This window comes from Eurosta solidaginis, chromosome 5 (assembly GCF_040869045.1).
Source record: "Eurosta solidaginis isolate ZX-2024a chromosome 5, ASM4086904v1, whole genome shotgun sequence".
Lineage (NCBI taxonomy): Eukaryota > Metazoa > Arthropoda > Insecta > Diptera > Tephritidae > Eurosta > Eurosta solidaginis.
In genome coordinates this window covers 30,098,190-30,111,935 of record NC_090323.1, presented here as the reverse complement: position 1 = coordinate 30,111,935, position 13,746 = coordinate 30,098,190, and the positions used below count along the sequence as shown (strand labels likewise).

Here is a 13,746-nt window from a genome sequence, read left to right as displayed (position 1 = left end):
TGGGTTATCAATAAAAGCATAGATTATGTACTTTTGTTCTCATGCAAGCAAGAAAGAAGTAAGAGCGGTGAGACACGAGGGTTTTACAGTTTCTTAATATTAATTAAGAGATACGTTCTTAATAGCTAAGCAAGGGTAATGTAATTGACGTTTGCCGTGTCTCCAATTCGGAATCGTTGCATACGTTCCGTATCGTTTTTCGCAACACTAAGTATGAGTACTTGTTTGACATCATTGTGTTTCGCCCAAGCAACGTATGCGACGAAAGGCTCCGCTGCAGTGGAACTGGTGCCACCAGTAAATGGTGTCGAAGTAAGCATTAGCTCCTTCAATTACAGGACGAACAGACTACCTGATTCCATATCTGCGCTTCGAGGGAGATATTAAAGCCACAATAAAGGTGGATGGTTGGCGCAAGGGTGCTCAAATGGCGGACGAGGCGATATATGTATGTGTACACAGATGGTTCCAAAGTAGTGGAAGGAGTAAGGTCTGCGGTATACTGCGGTATCCTACAAGCTGCCAGATTACTGTAGCGTTTTCCAAGCGGAAGTATTAGCCATAACCAAAGCAATAGAAACAGCTTAAACTGCAGTCATGTTAACTATTATATTGACAGCCAAGCAGCAATTAGGGCAATAATCTCGCATAGCACAGCATCTAAAAGTGTGTTAGAGTGTAAACAGTCTCTGGAAAAAATCGGGAGAGGGAGAAGCATATATCTATATTCGGTCCCAGGGCATATGGTAGGAGATGGGATTGAAAAAGCAGATGAACTAGCTAAAAAGGGCGTATCCCCTGAAGCTTGTTTCGTAGACGTCCCAATTAGATTGGGCGAGATTAAGAGGAGGCGAGAGGTGCACATGTTCGACCAAGCGGGAAAGGCGTGCGTTCAAGCGAATATTATGTGTAGGTCTTACAACCTTAGACTAACAAATTTGCTTCTATCATTAAGAAGAGAGGACTGTAGAATCAGGACGAGTATTCTGACTGGACACTGTCTTATGGTGCTCAATTGGTGCTTAACCGTTTAAACGGTTATGGCCGATTTTCTTTTGGAGTTACATGCCTTTAAATTAGGCTTGGTCAGTGATAGAAGATGTAAGAAGTGCGGGTTGGAGGAGGAAACGATCGAGCACGGCTTATGCTCGTGCCCTGCGCTTGCCAGGCTAAGACTCCAGATATAAGGAGTAATCTAGAAGCAGCAAGTGGCATACGTCCTAGAAAGCTTCTAGTATTTGCCAAGAGGACATTGTTGAAGCGAAAGGACGTTGTTTCAGGTCTGTGATAGAAAAAGATGTCCATTGCTTTTAATTGTGGCTTGAAGGTGAACGGTGCGTAATGAAGTTAGAAGAAGTTTTAGTAGAAACAATGCCGAATCGAAAAGTAGTTTGTTTTCAACAATATAGTGTGCAAACATATTGCTGCACGATCCGTAAAGAAAAGGTTGGTCACATTCCTTAATTGTGATACATGCACGCAAATCTCATACTGATTATTAATTTAATTAGATACTGAGGAGATAATATAAATCAATAAGATAGATAACGAGACAAGATCGGAACTCGTGGTGAAGTTGACCTCCCGTGCCTCACCAAGGTTAATTAACATTGAACACACAATCTCAATCTATTAGTACTGGCATCAACGGATATTGATCTGTGTTTTAGTAGACCATGACAGGTACCCACGTATAACTAGATTACACTCTGTATCATACCCATGAACATAGGGTGGCGAATATTAGCAACACTATGCCAGCAACACTAAAACAGTAAGTAGCCACACTTATGTACATGTATACATTGAAGAAAGCAACCAAACACATGTGCAAGGCAAGGACGAATATTCCATTCAGATAACCAGCAGCTTGAAGCAGAGAGATTATTTCACATACATATATGTAGCCGGCAGCTAAGAGCAGAAGTTGTTACTTACACATGCACATGCATATGGCTAGAAGAAAGGCATAAACTACAGATATACATGTATATAGATAAATAACTAAGAATGAGATCCAATTATTCTAGAGGCCGTGCTCGCGGAAAAACGGCCGAGCGAGGTAACCGAGAGTATAAAAGCAGCGCAAGCTGAGGAATAACTAATCAGTTTGATTTAAATACGGTATTAGTTGTGAAGTGAAGTATAATTGTGAAGTACTACTCCCGAAGCAGTCTAAATACAGACCATTTTACAATACTGAATATTGGAGTTATTTATTCGTCAGTTCAGCGATTCGAACGTTAGCAGAAGGTGTATAATTATCAGGAATTCTCCAAAATTCGTTACAATAGATTAGCAAAACTGTTTCAAATCGCATACCAATTTCACACAGAGACTTAATGAAATAATTAGTCAAGTTTTCTACAGCTTACTAATTCCTAAATATTTCATTATAGCTCTATTGTCTAATGGCGTCAAAAATCTTGTCAGCTTTGCTTATTGCTGAGAATTTTACGGTCGATGGAACAATTTCCAAACAATAAATTATTTTAACGATTTGTGTAAAATTATTTTTAATTGCTGTTTTTATGTACGGGTCCCTTTTTCGCTCTTATTTGGAATCCAAATCTATAAATAAGGTTTTGGTCGTAAAGATGGAGATTCGGGATATTGGCGAGCTTTGTGCAATTTTAGTCGTAGAGCTTTTGTTTAGCTATATTTTATTAAATAATTTCTTAAAAATAAACTATTGTGAGCACTCAAAGAAGTATTTTTGTACTATGGCACTATTGTGAATATTTGCACTGCATTACTGGCAGTTGTTATCATACGCTATATTGCAGCGCAATAGAACAGCTGATTTTTGTTTATATTTGATAAGAGACTTTTATATTGGTCGCGCAAGCTGCGCACGGGTCCGGCTCGTTATTTTTAAAAGGCTGCTTAAATAAGCTCGTTTATGAGCAGTGGCGCTGTGGAGAGAAAAGATTAGTTCTTTCATTTAAAAAAATGTGACTACCTTAAACATTTGTGTGAAATCGGTATAATATTATATTGTAACGAATTTACTGAAATTCCTCTTATTTGCAACCTTCTAATAACGTTCGAATCACTAAAATGTTGAATAAATAACTCCACTATTCAATAATGCAAAATGGACTTTATTAAAGTACTTCACAATTAACCCTACTATTGCTCGCCAGATAGCGTCTTAAATCAAAACTGATTGTCGTGCCTCTACTGTTGCTGTCTTTTATACTGTCTGATTTCCTCGTTGCATATTTCTCGGCTTTTTTATTTCCAGAACTTACTAGTTAGTTATCAGCTATAAAATTACTCAGCTGTAACTGCAGATGCATGATTTTATATCTTCTCTCAAACCCCATGCGCTTGTATGTGTGAGCGACACTTGCACAACCATTGCATACTTTCGGGAGTATCTCAGATTTATGCACGTGGTTGTGCGTTGCTTCTCCGCTGCGTGTACGTACATATGTGTAAACATAATGATTGAATTATTGGTGTTCATACAAGTCACTGCTTAGCACAGGCTTAGAGATGATAATATCCCTTAGTGCTGCTAATATTCGTTACAATATTCATTAGAAACATGCTGTAATGGAATTTAAAGATTTGAGCATATAACAACTTTAAGACTTATGAGTAATGAGGTGAATTACAATATTGCCTCACAATATTTATTTTCATATACGAAAAATAAAAATTAAGAGAAAATATCTAATACAGATAATAAGTGATCCTTTTATAATTAAGCTTTTCTTTTTAATTCTGGATTTCGGGATATCTTACTTTGACTAATGTTCCATAACTTGTTCTCTTTCAAATTGTATAAGTGATATATTCAGACTTTTTATAAACTCGTTTCTTTTTTATATATTTGCAGTTGCAACAAGCCTTTCAAGAGAAGGAAGATGAGAATACCCGCCTAAAACATTACATCGATACGATACTTTTGAATATCGTAGAAAATTACCCGCAACTTTTAGAAGTAAAGCCGGTTACGAAGTAAAGCAGCGAGAGCAGAAGAGTGGGAGAAACAATGAGCAAATAAGAAAGAAGGCAAACACAGAGAAGAAGTCTCACTGATTTCTCTGAGAAAGTGCAGTACACCAATTTTTGCTGGCATGCAGTGTAAGAAACTGAAAAGAAAATCATGTAAGAAAGTTATACAGCTATGCAAAGATTTAAAGAAAAAATAGGAGAGTTATTACATTTTTTTCCTCCTCTTATTTTCTTCGACACTGATGTAGAAAAACTAAGCTTAAATCGGTTAAATAACTCCAATGTATGAACACTTAGAGCCCTCAACATCTTTCTTGCTCAGACTATTCTCTTTACACTGTGAATAATCTTCGCGTTGCCTCGCAGCTGTTTTATAAACGCCTTTTTATATAAAAAAAAAACACAATATTACCGGAGTCACCGGACGCTGATGAAGAACAAATTTTATGCATACAAAAAAAAAAAAAAAAATTAAAAATTTATAAAAATATGCATGGCCTTAAGTAGTATATATAAATTAGTTAAGTATAAATAAATTAGATAAGAAAATTAAGCAAATAGACTTAAACTCGTATAACTAAAATTAAAAAATATGTATATATTCTAGTATTCAAAAATTGTTGTATGCCAAACAAGTTATAACTAAAATTTTAGTTTTATGTTAAATATATTTTGCTAATTTTATTAACAATTTCTTGTTAACAAAATATTAAACACAAAAATATGTATTTTTACTTTAAGTTCACGCTAAAACCAGGAAAAATTTTAAAGCGAAAAACTGTGACTGATTGTTACTTGTTGCATAAATTATAGGGCACACTAAAAAAATTATAAAAATTAACAGCAAAACAAAAAATGTAGTAAATCGAAAATAAATGTTATTTTTGGTGCCTCTTTTCCTTTGTCAAAATTTCGAACGCAGATTCGTGTCTTCAATCCTGGAGTATCTTCAGGAACACTCTCCTGTGTGTGCTCATATGATAAGAGTTGTTTAGTTGGCCTAAAGTTGAAGAGAACAATCTTGTTTTATTTTAAGTAGGCTTCGAGCTCAACGTTAAATTATAATTTTACTACATACATATGTATAAAGAGCTTACAATCAAATTCGAAATATTATAAAAGTAATATAAAAAAAAATTTTAAAGTTCACTGTTAAGATCAGGGCTGTTCAAAAATTTTTATATGGAAGTGCAAATCGCAATACCTATACAAAATTATATGTACACTGAAACTTTTTTAAATTGCAAAAAAAAAATTTTTTTTAAATATTTAAAGAATTTTGATGGTTCCTTAATAAATAAATTTTAAATTAAAAATTTTCACAGTGGATATTTTTGAAACATTTTTTGTTGTCAAATATTATAGTGTAAATTTGAATATCATACCGAAGTGCGTTGGCTGCATATGGAAGTGCTTTTTCTTTGCACTTTCATATGAATGTCAGGCACTTTCGTATGAATCGAATTTAAAGTTATATTTTCTAGTAAAATTACACTGTACACAAAAACGATAAGAACTTTTTCTTTCCACAGAAATATTTTTCATTTCTCACGGACTTCGCATATATCATTTTCGCGGGCATACTGTTAAGCCAGCACGTCTGCGTTATTTTTTACTTACACTTGAAAATCAGGGGATGGCAAGAGGTCTTCGGTCAAGTTGTAAACAATTTTTAACGTTTCAACTTCTTACAAATTTTAACATTTCATACGAACACTTGAACTCTCCACAATAAGTTCTCTCAGTTTTGTTTAGCTCGAATTCCGAGCGTATAGCAACATGTTGCATCAAAACACAGCACCTTCCTGATGCTTCCGATAAAAATATGAAAAAGTGATAAAAGGATAAATGGAGGAATTTCCAAGTTCTGGTATAAAATGCTACTTATTTTATAAGGACCAATATTCCTTCCGAATCAAAGCTTTCCAATTCTTCAGGGTTTTGCAAACACGTCCGACGGACACCTTTAATTGTAATTTAAAAGTAAACTAGATGAACTGGACTAACTTAACAGTTTTACAGTGCTGACTCTCTGAAGTAGACACGAAAGCGTAAAAACACGTAGAAGAAAAAAGTGGATCTTAGCCACCAAAACAAAAGTTATAATTTTGCCCTAGTTAGAGAATATTAAATTAAAAGTATTTCTTGCTATTATTGGAACTTTATGAAAGGTTCAAAAGTGTTAACTGTTTGAATAGTCGAATTGTCTAATTAACAGAATTCTGGAGCCAATTGTGTCGGTCCCATGTTGTTGTTGTAGCAGTGCTTCGCCCAATGCAATAGGCGCGACGAATCACAAATTGTCTTCAATATCTTCTAACTGGGGTCCAAGGAAACTTGCAGTTTCAACAAGGGTAGATCATAGTGAGATGGGTATTAGAGTCGGTTGCAATTGAAGAGATGGTTGGTGTCATGTGGGGACACATTGCAAGCAGGACATACATTATGTATGTATGTCGGGGTTGATTCTGGATTGGTAAGAGGTTAACCTGTTACAGTACCCAGATAGAAGTTGGGCTAGAGAGACGCGCGTTTCCTTAGGGAGAGAACGTTCCTCTTCTGCGAGTTCTGGGTATTTTTCTTTAAGAATTGGATTCGCCGGGCAATTCCTGGCATAGAGGTCCGAAGCCTGTTTGTGGATATTACTGAGGACCTGTTTGTGTTTTTTGCTTCACACGACTGTGTTCTAAGGTGCCGTGTTTCTTCGTAATGTTTACGGAGATAACCTCTTAAGCACCTGGGAGGTGTGGCCTCTTCAATCAGATGTCTGTTGGGATGCTAAGTTTCTTGTTCAGCATTTCATTTCTCTCCTTAATGGGGGTACTCTCGCCTCATTGTGTAGGTGGTGTTCTGGGTACAGACAGTCGGTAGCGTAATGCCATCGACGTGGATGTCCAATATGTCGCGTTTTCAAAAAGTTTAGGCAAGGTAATTAATTTAATGTTGCCAGTTCAGCCATCAACCTAAGATTTCGTCTGTTTCGGTTCAGTGTCTTATTACAACATAAAACTTAAAAAAAAGGAAAGTCCAACTGATAATAAAATATTGTGTATTTATTAAGAAGCCTTAATACTTTTAAGAATTATTTTCAAAATGTATAAAAATCTATATAAATTGTTGCCACTGAGGTAAAAGTTGTTTAGTTCCCTTTTCACTCAAAATAACTTTGATAGTGATGGAAAGGAGGCGAGTTATATTAAAGAAAATAATGTGTCCAATTTTTTCGAAAACGTTTTTGAAAATGGTTTACTAAAAAGTATTCGTTATCTACATCTTTCTTTCAAACAAAAGAAATAAGCACGTTGTTTTATTAAAAACTTAACAATAACACGTAAGCATCAACAATCTCACCAACTGAAAAGACGGGTACCGATGCGTATACGTAACATTTTAGTTTTTGGTATTTGGTAATAAGAGTAGAGTTACATAAATACAAACATAGAAGTGAAGCTAGTGTAAGCTTTTTCAATAGAAAATGGCTGCCAAACTTTGTTCTAATCTCGCCTACTGTTTTTGTGCTCGCAGCTGTAAATATTTTAAAATTTTGGATTAAGCAGCTTTTATCGCCGTGACGACAAAAACCAAATAATTCATATAAAATAAGTCCAATGTTGTTAGAAAACATTTTTAGAAGTAAACATTTTAATTTTAAACTAAGTGAAAACTTGTAAATATCTGTGAATTAATAAGCGAAATATAATAGTTTTTAAGAAAAAAGATGCATGCAATTGTTTTTGTGACACCATTAGATTTTAATGTAAACAATTTTAGTATTTTAAAATTAAGCTAAATATATGCAAAATAATTTAGGTTATAGTTAAACATTATAACTATAATATATATGCAAGTACATAGATGGGCAGTTTCCAGTAACATTAAAAGTTAAATTTAAAATTTGGGAGGAATTCCACAGACACTTACTGGCATTAAATTTTAGGTAACATTTTCAAACTGGATGCAGTAAACATTATAGGATCTGTACCGTTTCGGAAACTGCGCTTCTATTTATAATCAATAATATATTAAATATTTAGAAATATTTATAAAAAATGAATGTAGGCACTTTGTTGTACGGCAAAATGAATATGAAAATCATAGAGCGGAAAACGAGAAGGTGAAAAAATTTGCGTTGCTTATGAACGGACAATCGCTCCAAAAAATATTATATCTATTTATAAGTTTATACCTGGCAGTTGAGTTTAATGTAGTTAAGTAATAAAAAATTATTAATAAAAATAATAATTAAATAACAGTAGAATTAAAAATAAAAATTTTTTCGGCATCTGCGTTTACGAATACCCTATCTTAACTGCTGTTTGGAAAGGTCCCTTTGCTCTTTTTAATAGATACATACTTGTTCGAGCTAACAACGTGTTATGCGATCATGTATGGAAAAAAAATTCACTCAAACGATAACCCAGCAAACTATTTGTAAAAACGATATTTAATTATGGGTCCAATGCAGGGGTGTGCATTCCATAGCACAATTGTGCTCTTATTGCTTAGGCGAAAGGGATATCTCTAAAAAATTTGTGGAGGCACATAGTCTAAGTAATGCGCACTCGTAGTCACCATTTCCCATATTCCTCAATGCAATTCACTGTTTCAGAGTTATTGCGATTTAAAAAATATATTTTCATCACGAATTGTATAACACGAAATGGCCCAGATTTAGGGTGGTTTCCAATAATTTGACAAAATAAATCTATATATATAAAATTCAAATTATGTATGTATGTAGGTATAGATCGAGTTGCGTCCTAAACGGATTGACCGATCACAACCAAATTTGCACAACCCACTAGAAACCTTCCAAGGATGGTCACAGGCTAAAAATAATATCGATTTATAAAAGGGGCGTGGCACCTCCATTGCAAAATGAATATTTGGTACTACATAACTCTGAAGGTATTCATGCTAGAACATTGAAATTGAATAAGGAGTTATATGAGGTCAATCCCTAACACCCCCAATAAAATGTGGGGTAAGGGAGAAGGAGGCCTGTCACCTCCCATATAAATGGAATTTATCATACTGCATATCTCTGGATGTAGTAATAGAAGGATAATAAAAATTGGTAAGGAGCTATATGAGGTTAAGTCCTAACACCTCCAGTAAAATGTGGAATTGGGGAAAAGGGGGCGTGGCACCTCCCCTACAAATGGAATTTTCCAGAACTATGGCTGCCGTACAAACTTAGGTCATTATAACAGCTAATGTTTCACTACAAAGTTGTTTGGCTGTTATTCCTTTGGATGTTTATTGTATTATATTTCAATATTTTTTTAATTCAGTCTATCAACATCTTCTATCTACATATATATATATATATATATAAAGTTAATATTATGAATGTTTGTATGTAGGTATAAATCGGGTTGCGCTCTAAACGGATCGGCCGATCTCAACTAAATTTGAATCACCCACTAGAAACCTTCCAAAGATGGTCATAGACTAAAGATAACCTCAATATAAAAAAGGGGGCGGCACCTACCATACCAATGGAATATTTGATACAGCATAACTCTGGAAGTATTCATGCAAGAATATTGAAATCCAGTAAAGAGTTAAATTGGATCAATCCCTAACACCACTCAGAAAATAAGGGGTCAGTAAGAAGGGGCATGGCACCTCCCACCCAAAGGAATAATGAAAATTGGTAAGGAGCTATATGGCGATAAGCCCTAACAGCACCAATAATATATGGAATTGAAAAAACAAAAAATGGGACTTTCAGAACTATGGCTGCCTTAAAAACTTAGGTTATTTCAACACGTTTGATTGCCGAGTTGGGTTTGGCTGTTATTCCTTTAGTATTCTTTTATGTTATCTTTAGGGTAGGTATTTTTGCATACGCCTGGAGGAACCGGAAAAAAACATTTCTGTTTAATTTGATACTAATTGATGTAAGAGCAAAAAGAGAAATCACTATGGAAGTTGCTTTCTCAGATACCGCGGATACCCTTTATGTGGTGGACGTACACCTCCGCATTTAAATGACCACTGTCTGCAAACATCTGATACACCGAAGTGCAACATAAGCAAACGGTCAGGTCAAAGTGTGGGTGTGCGATGTGTGCACCATGACTCATAAACAGTCGCTGCAAGTTTTAGACCGAACCCTTAAGAATTTAAGGTGTAATGATCATCCCAAAGGTGGTGCTTTCCTGTTACCTGCTGGAACAGCCACAGTTGAAGTAAATGCGTGCTTTTTCGTCTATAGACAGCTTTACGTACAACAATTTACTCTCTTTAGAAATATGAGAGGGCCTTTTGGCGGAAACACTTCAGCAGCAGCTTTTGCAACTTCTTGAAATTAATTATGGCAAAATTTCTATTTCTTTACTAACAGATTTAATTTATTTTCCTGTAAGTTTTTGAGAAATTATGGCATCACCTGAAGCTTTAATAGCTAATGTTCCTTCCAAATATCGAATCTATCTTTACAAAGTATAAATGGCTTTGAGAAAAGGAATTTTAGCCAACTTAAAATGAGGAAGTCAATATCACTAGAACCAAGACAACTTATCACTCTATTAACACAGTCGTGGAAGAGTCCCAAGCTGTGGATATCCGATTGAGTTTATTAGCTCTTTTGAGCAATCAGAAATTTCTCCTCATCGATTGATCCTTAAAAAAGGGCCCATTATATAATATTTATGCTTCGTTATTTCGATTCTCCACGCTTATGTATTGGGACAAGGCTTTTCATCACAAAACTTTTACGAATGTCATTGAAGCTATTAATTTTATTGGAAAATTTAGGAAACAAAAAAGTTTAAACCAAGGATTCCATTGATAGCGATAGATTTGTCTTTTCAATTTTAAATGCCTCAAATTTCCTATTCAATGAAGTGCAAGGACGATCATTAGCTGCGAATCAAGGGATTGATGGGGGCAATACAAACCTTTATAGCTTCAGAGCTTCTGCAACTCAATTGTCAACCTCACCTACGCGAGGGGAATCCTGTTACAAATATGAATATATCATACAACAACAGTCATTAGCTGTAGCAGAAGTCAATCTTACCAAGTTTTACCCATGGCCAGTTACGCGTAGCCTACATATTTTTACAGAAACGTGGGGTAAAACCCACGGGTATAAGCTAGTATAAACTAAAACCATATCTACTGTCCATACATAGGAATTCCCACATAACAACTGCGTGACGTAAAGCCCCCTAAATTCAGAATCGTACGGAACTTTGAAGTGTCCATTGTGGACAGGACCCACTGGAAAAAAAAGGAATCCTTATAATGACCCTGACTCAAAGGTATGGTTCACGGACGAATCGAAATTCGATGACGGAAGAAGGGCAGCTGGCATCTATGGGCCGAACTTCAAGAAATCGATACCAATTGGATGCGAACCCACCATATTTCAGGCAGAACTCCATGCAATAGAAGCCTGCGGTAGAGAGTGTCTACGGAGAAGAGCATCTACATCATGTCGGGCACTCAGGCGGCCCTGCGTGCCTTGCAATCCTACACAGTTACATCTAAGCTAGTGGATGAATGCACTAAAATCCTTAATGCCATTGGAGCCAAAAACAAGGTTTTGTTAGAATGGGTTCCCGGACATCAGGGACATGAAGGTAATGAACATGCAGATTACCTAGCAAATCAGGGTGCTACAGCAGCATTCTATGGTCCAGAGTCTCTTTGTGGACTTATAAAAGCACACCTAAGTAAGTTAAATCTATCCGATACCCAAATTTGCCGTTTTTCTGAGCTGGAGGATGAAACGCCGGTTATATTCTCTGCGAATGCGTCGCTCTTGCAAGGCAGACACTCTTCCATCTAGGAGGTGTGCTTGAAGAGGTACTTAGATACATCAAAAGCCCCCTCATATAAAATTTGGCTCAAAGGTCAAACACAATAGATCTGCACAAAGGTCGAAGGGCTTCCAAGCCTAATAATAATAATAATAATACTGTCCATACTTGGAACGAACATCAAAATTTAATACATAAGACCAAACACACCATAGATCTTCCAAATCCTGTATACTTATCATTATGAAATAGTACAAAACAAATATTTTTAAATTATTACAAACATGTTAATATAGGACAAAAAACTATTGGGATATTCACTGTCCCTTTCTAATATTAAAAGATTTTAATTTTAACATACAATCGGCCTAATTAAGGTTTAAAAACCGAAAAACACAACTATGACAAACAAACAATAGAAAAAATAAAAAATAAATATATTTATAGTTAAACTAAACAACTTACAACATTTTAATTAATCCATTCTGAGCTGGAGGATGAAACGCCGGTTATATTCTCTGCGAATGCGTCGCTCTTGCAAGGCAGACACTCTTCCATCTAGGAGGTGTGCTTGAAGAGGTACTTAGATACATCAAAAGCCCCCTCATATAAAATTTGGCTCAAAGGTCAAACACAATAGATCTGCATAAAGGTCGAAGGGCTTCCAAGCCTAATAATAATAATAATAATACTGTCCATACTTGGAACGAACATCAAAATTTAATACATAAGACCAAACACACCATAGATCTTCCAAATCCTGTATACTTATCATTATGAAATAGTACAAAACAAATATTTTTAAATTATTACAAACATGTTAATATAGGACAAAAAACTATTGGGATATTCACTGTCCCTTTCTAATATTAAAAGATTTTAATTTTAACATACAATCGGCCTAATTAAGGTTTAAAAACCGAAAAACACAACTATGACAAACAAACAATAGAAAAAATAAAAAATAAATATATTTATAGTTAAACTAAACAACTTACAACATTTTAATTAATAATAATAAAAAAATATATAAATGTTAATATTAGTCCTGTAAATTTTTTAAATAAAAAAAAAAAACTAATAAAAAGTATGTCCAATTATATAAAGATTGCCCATTGTTTGAATAGGCGAACCAATTGCAGTATCTCAGAGGAACATTCGAGTTTTTTCCCTGTTGTTGTTGTTGTAGCAGTGCTTCGCACCATCCAATAGGTGCGACCAATCACAAATTGTAATCAATGACCTCTAACGGGAGTCCAAGGAAACTTGCTGTTTCTACAGGGGTGGACTATTATGACATTGCAAGTAGGACCCACATTTTGTATGTCGGGGTTCATTCTGTATTGGTAAGAGTTTATCCTGTTACAGTATCCAGATCGAAGTTGAGCTAGAGTGTCGCGCGCTTCCCTAGGAAGAGTGCTTTTTTCCTCTGCTAGTTCTGGGTATTTTTCTTTGAGTAGCAGATTTGCCGGGCAATTTCTGCTACAGAGGTCCGACGCCTGTTTGTGGATATCACTGAAGACCTGTTTTTGGTTTTTTTTTTTGCTTCATACGGCTGTGTTCTCAGGTGCCGTATTTCCTCATAATGCTTACGGAGATGACCCCTTAAGCCCCTGTGCGGTTTAGCCATATTAATCAGATCTCTGTTGGGATGCCAGGTTTCTGGGTATTCAACAAAAACTGTTTGGTTAGCATTTCATTTCTCTCCCTAATGGAGTTAGGTTAGGTTAGGTTAGGTGGTAGCTGCACTGCTAAGGATAGCTCACTTGGACAACACGAAGGTCCGTTGTGATACCACATACACCAAAAATAACGGTGACTCAGATCAAGCTACTTAGAGAATCGTTGGGTAGCAACGATAAAGCTCCGAATGATATCGATCTCAACTTTGGGAGATCCAAGTGAGTCGCGACCGAAGTACTTTCGCCTAGTTCTGGCAAAAGCTGTGCAATCAAGCATAAAGTGCTTTGGTGATTCCACCTCATCATCCTCCATACAGCTGCAG

At 35.6% G+C, this 13,746-nt stretch overlaps 2 protein-coding genes across 25 annotated transcripts in view; one reads left to right on the top strand and one right to left on the bottom strand.

Annotated features, from left to right (window-relative positions):
- The window catches only part of nuf (rab11 family-interacting protein nuf), a 268,745-nt gene extending 264,626 nt beyond the window's left edge, over positions 1–4,119 (top strand). For all 24 annotated transcript variants that reach the window (XM_067792115.1, XM_067792123.1, XM_067792120.1 and 21 more), the window contains one exon: positions 3,848–4,119. In XM_067792115.1, coding sequence (XP_067648216.1) covers positions 3,848–3,973 — 126 coding nt within the window. In that variant the 3' untranslated portion in view covers positions 3,974–4,119. The remainder of the gene's footprint in view (positions 1–3,847) is intronic.
- Positions 1–13,746, bottom strand: part of LOC137254449 (uncharacterized) — a 447,929-nt gene that overhangs the window by 108,756 nt on the left and 325,427 nt on the right. The window lies entirely within an intron of this gene.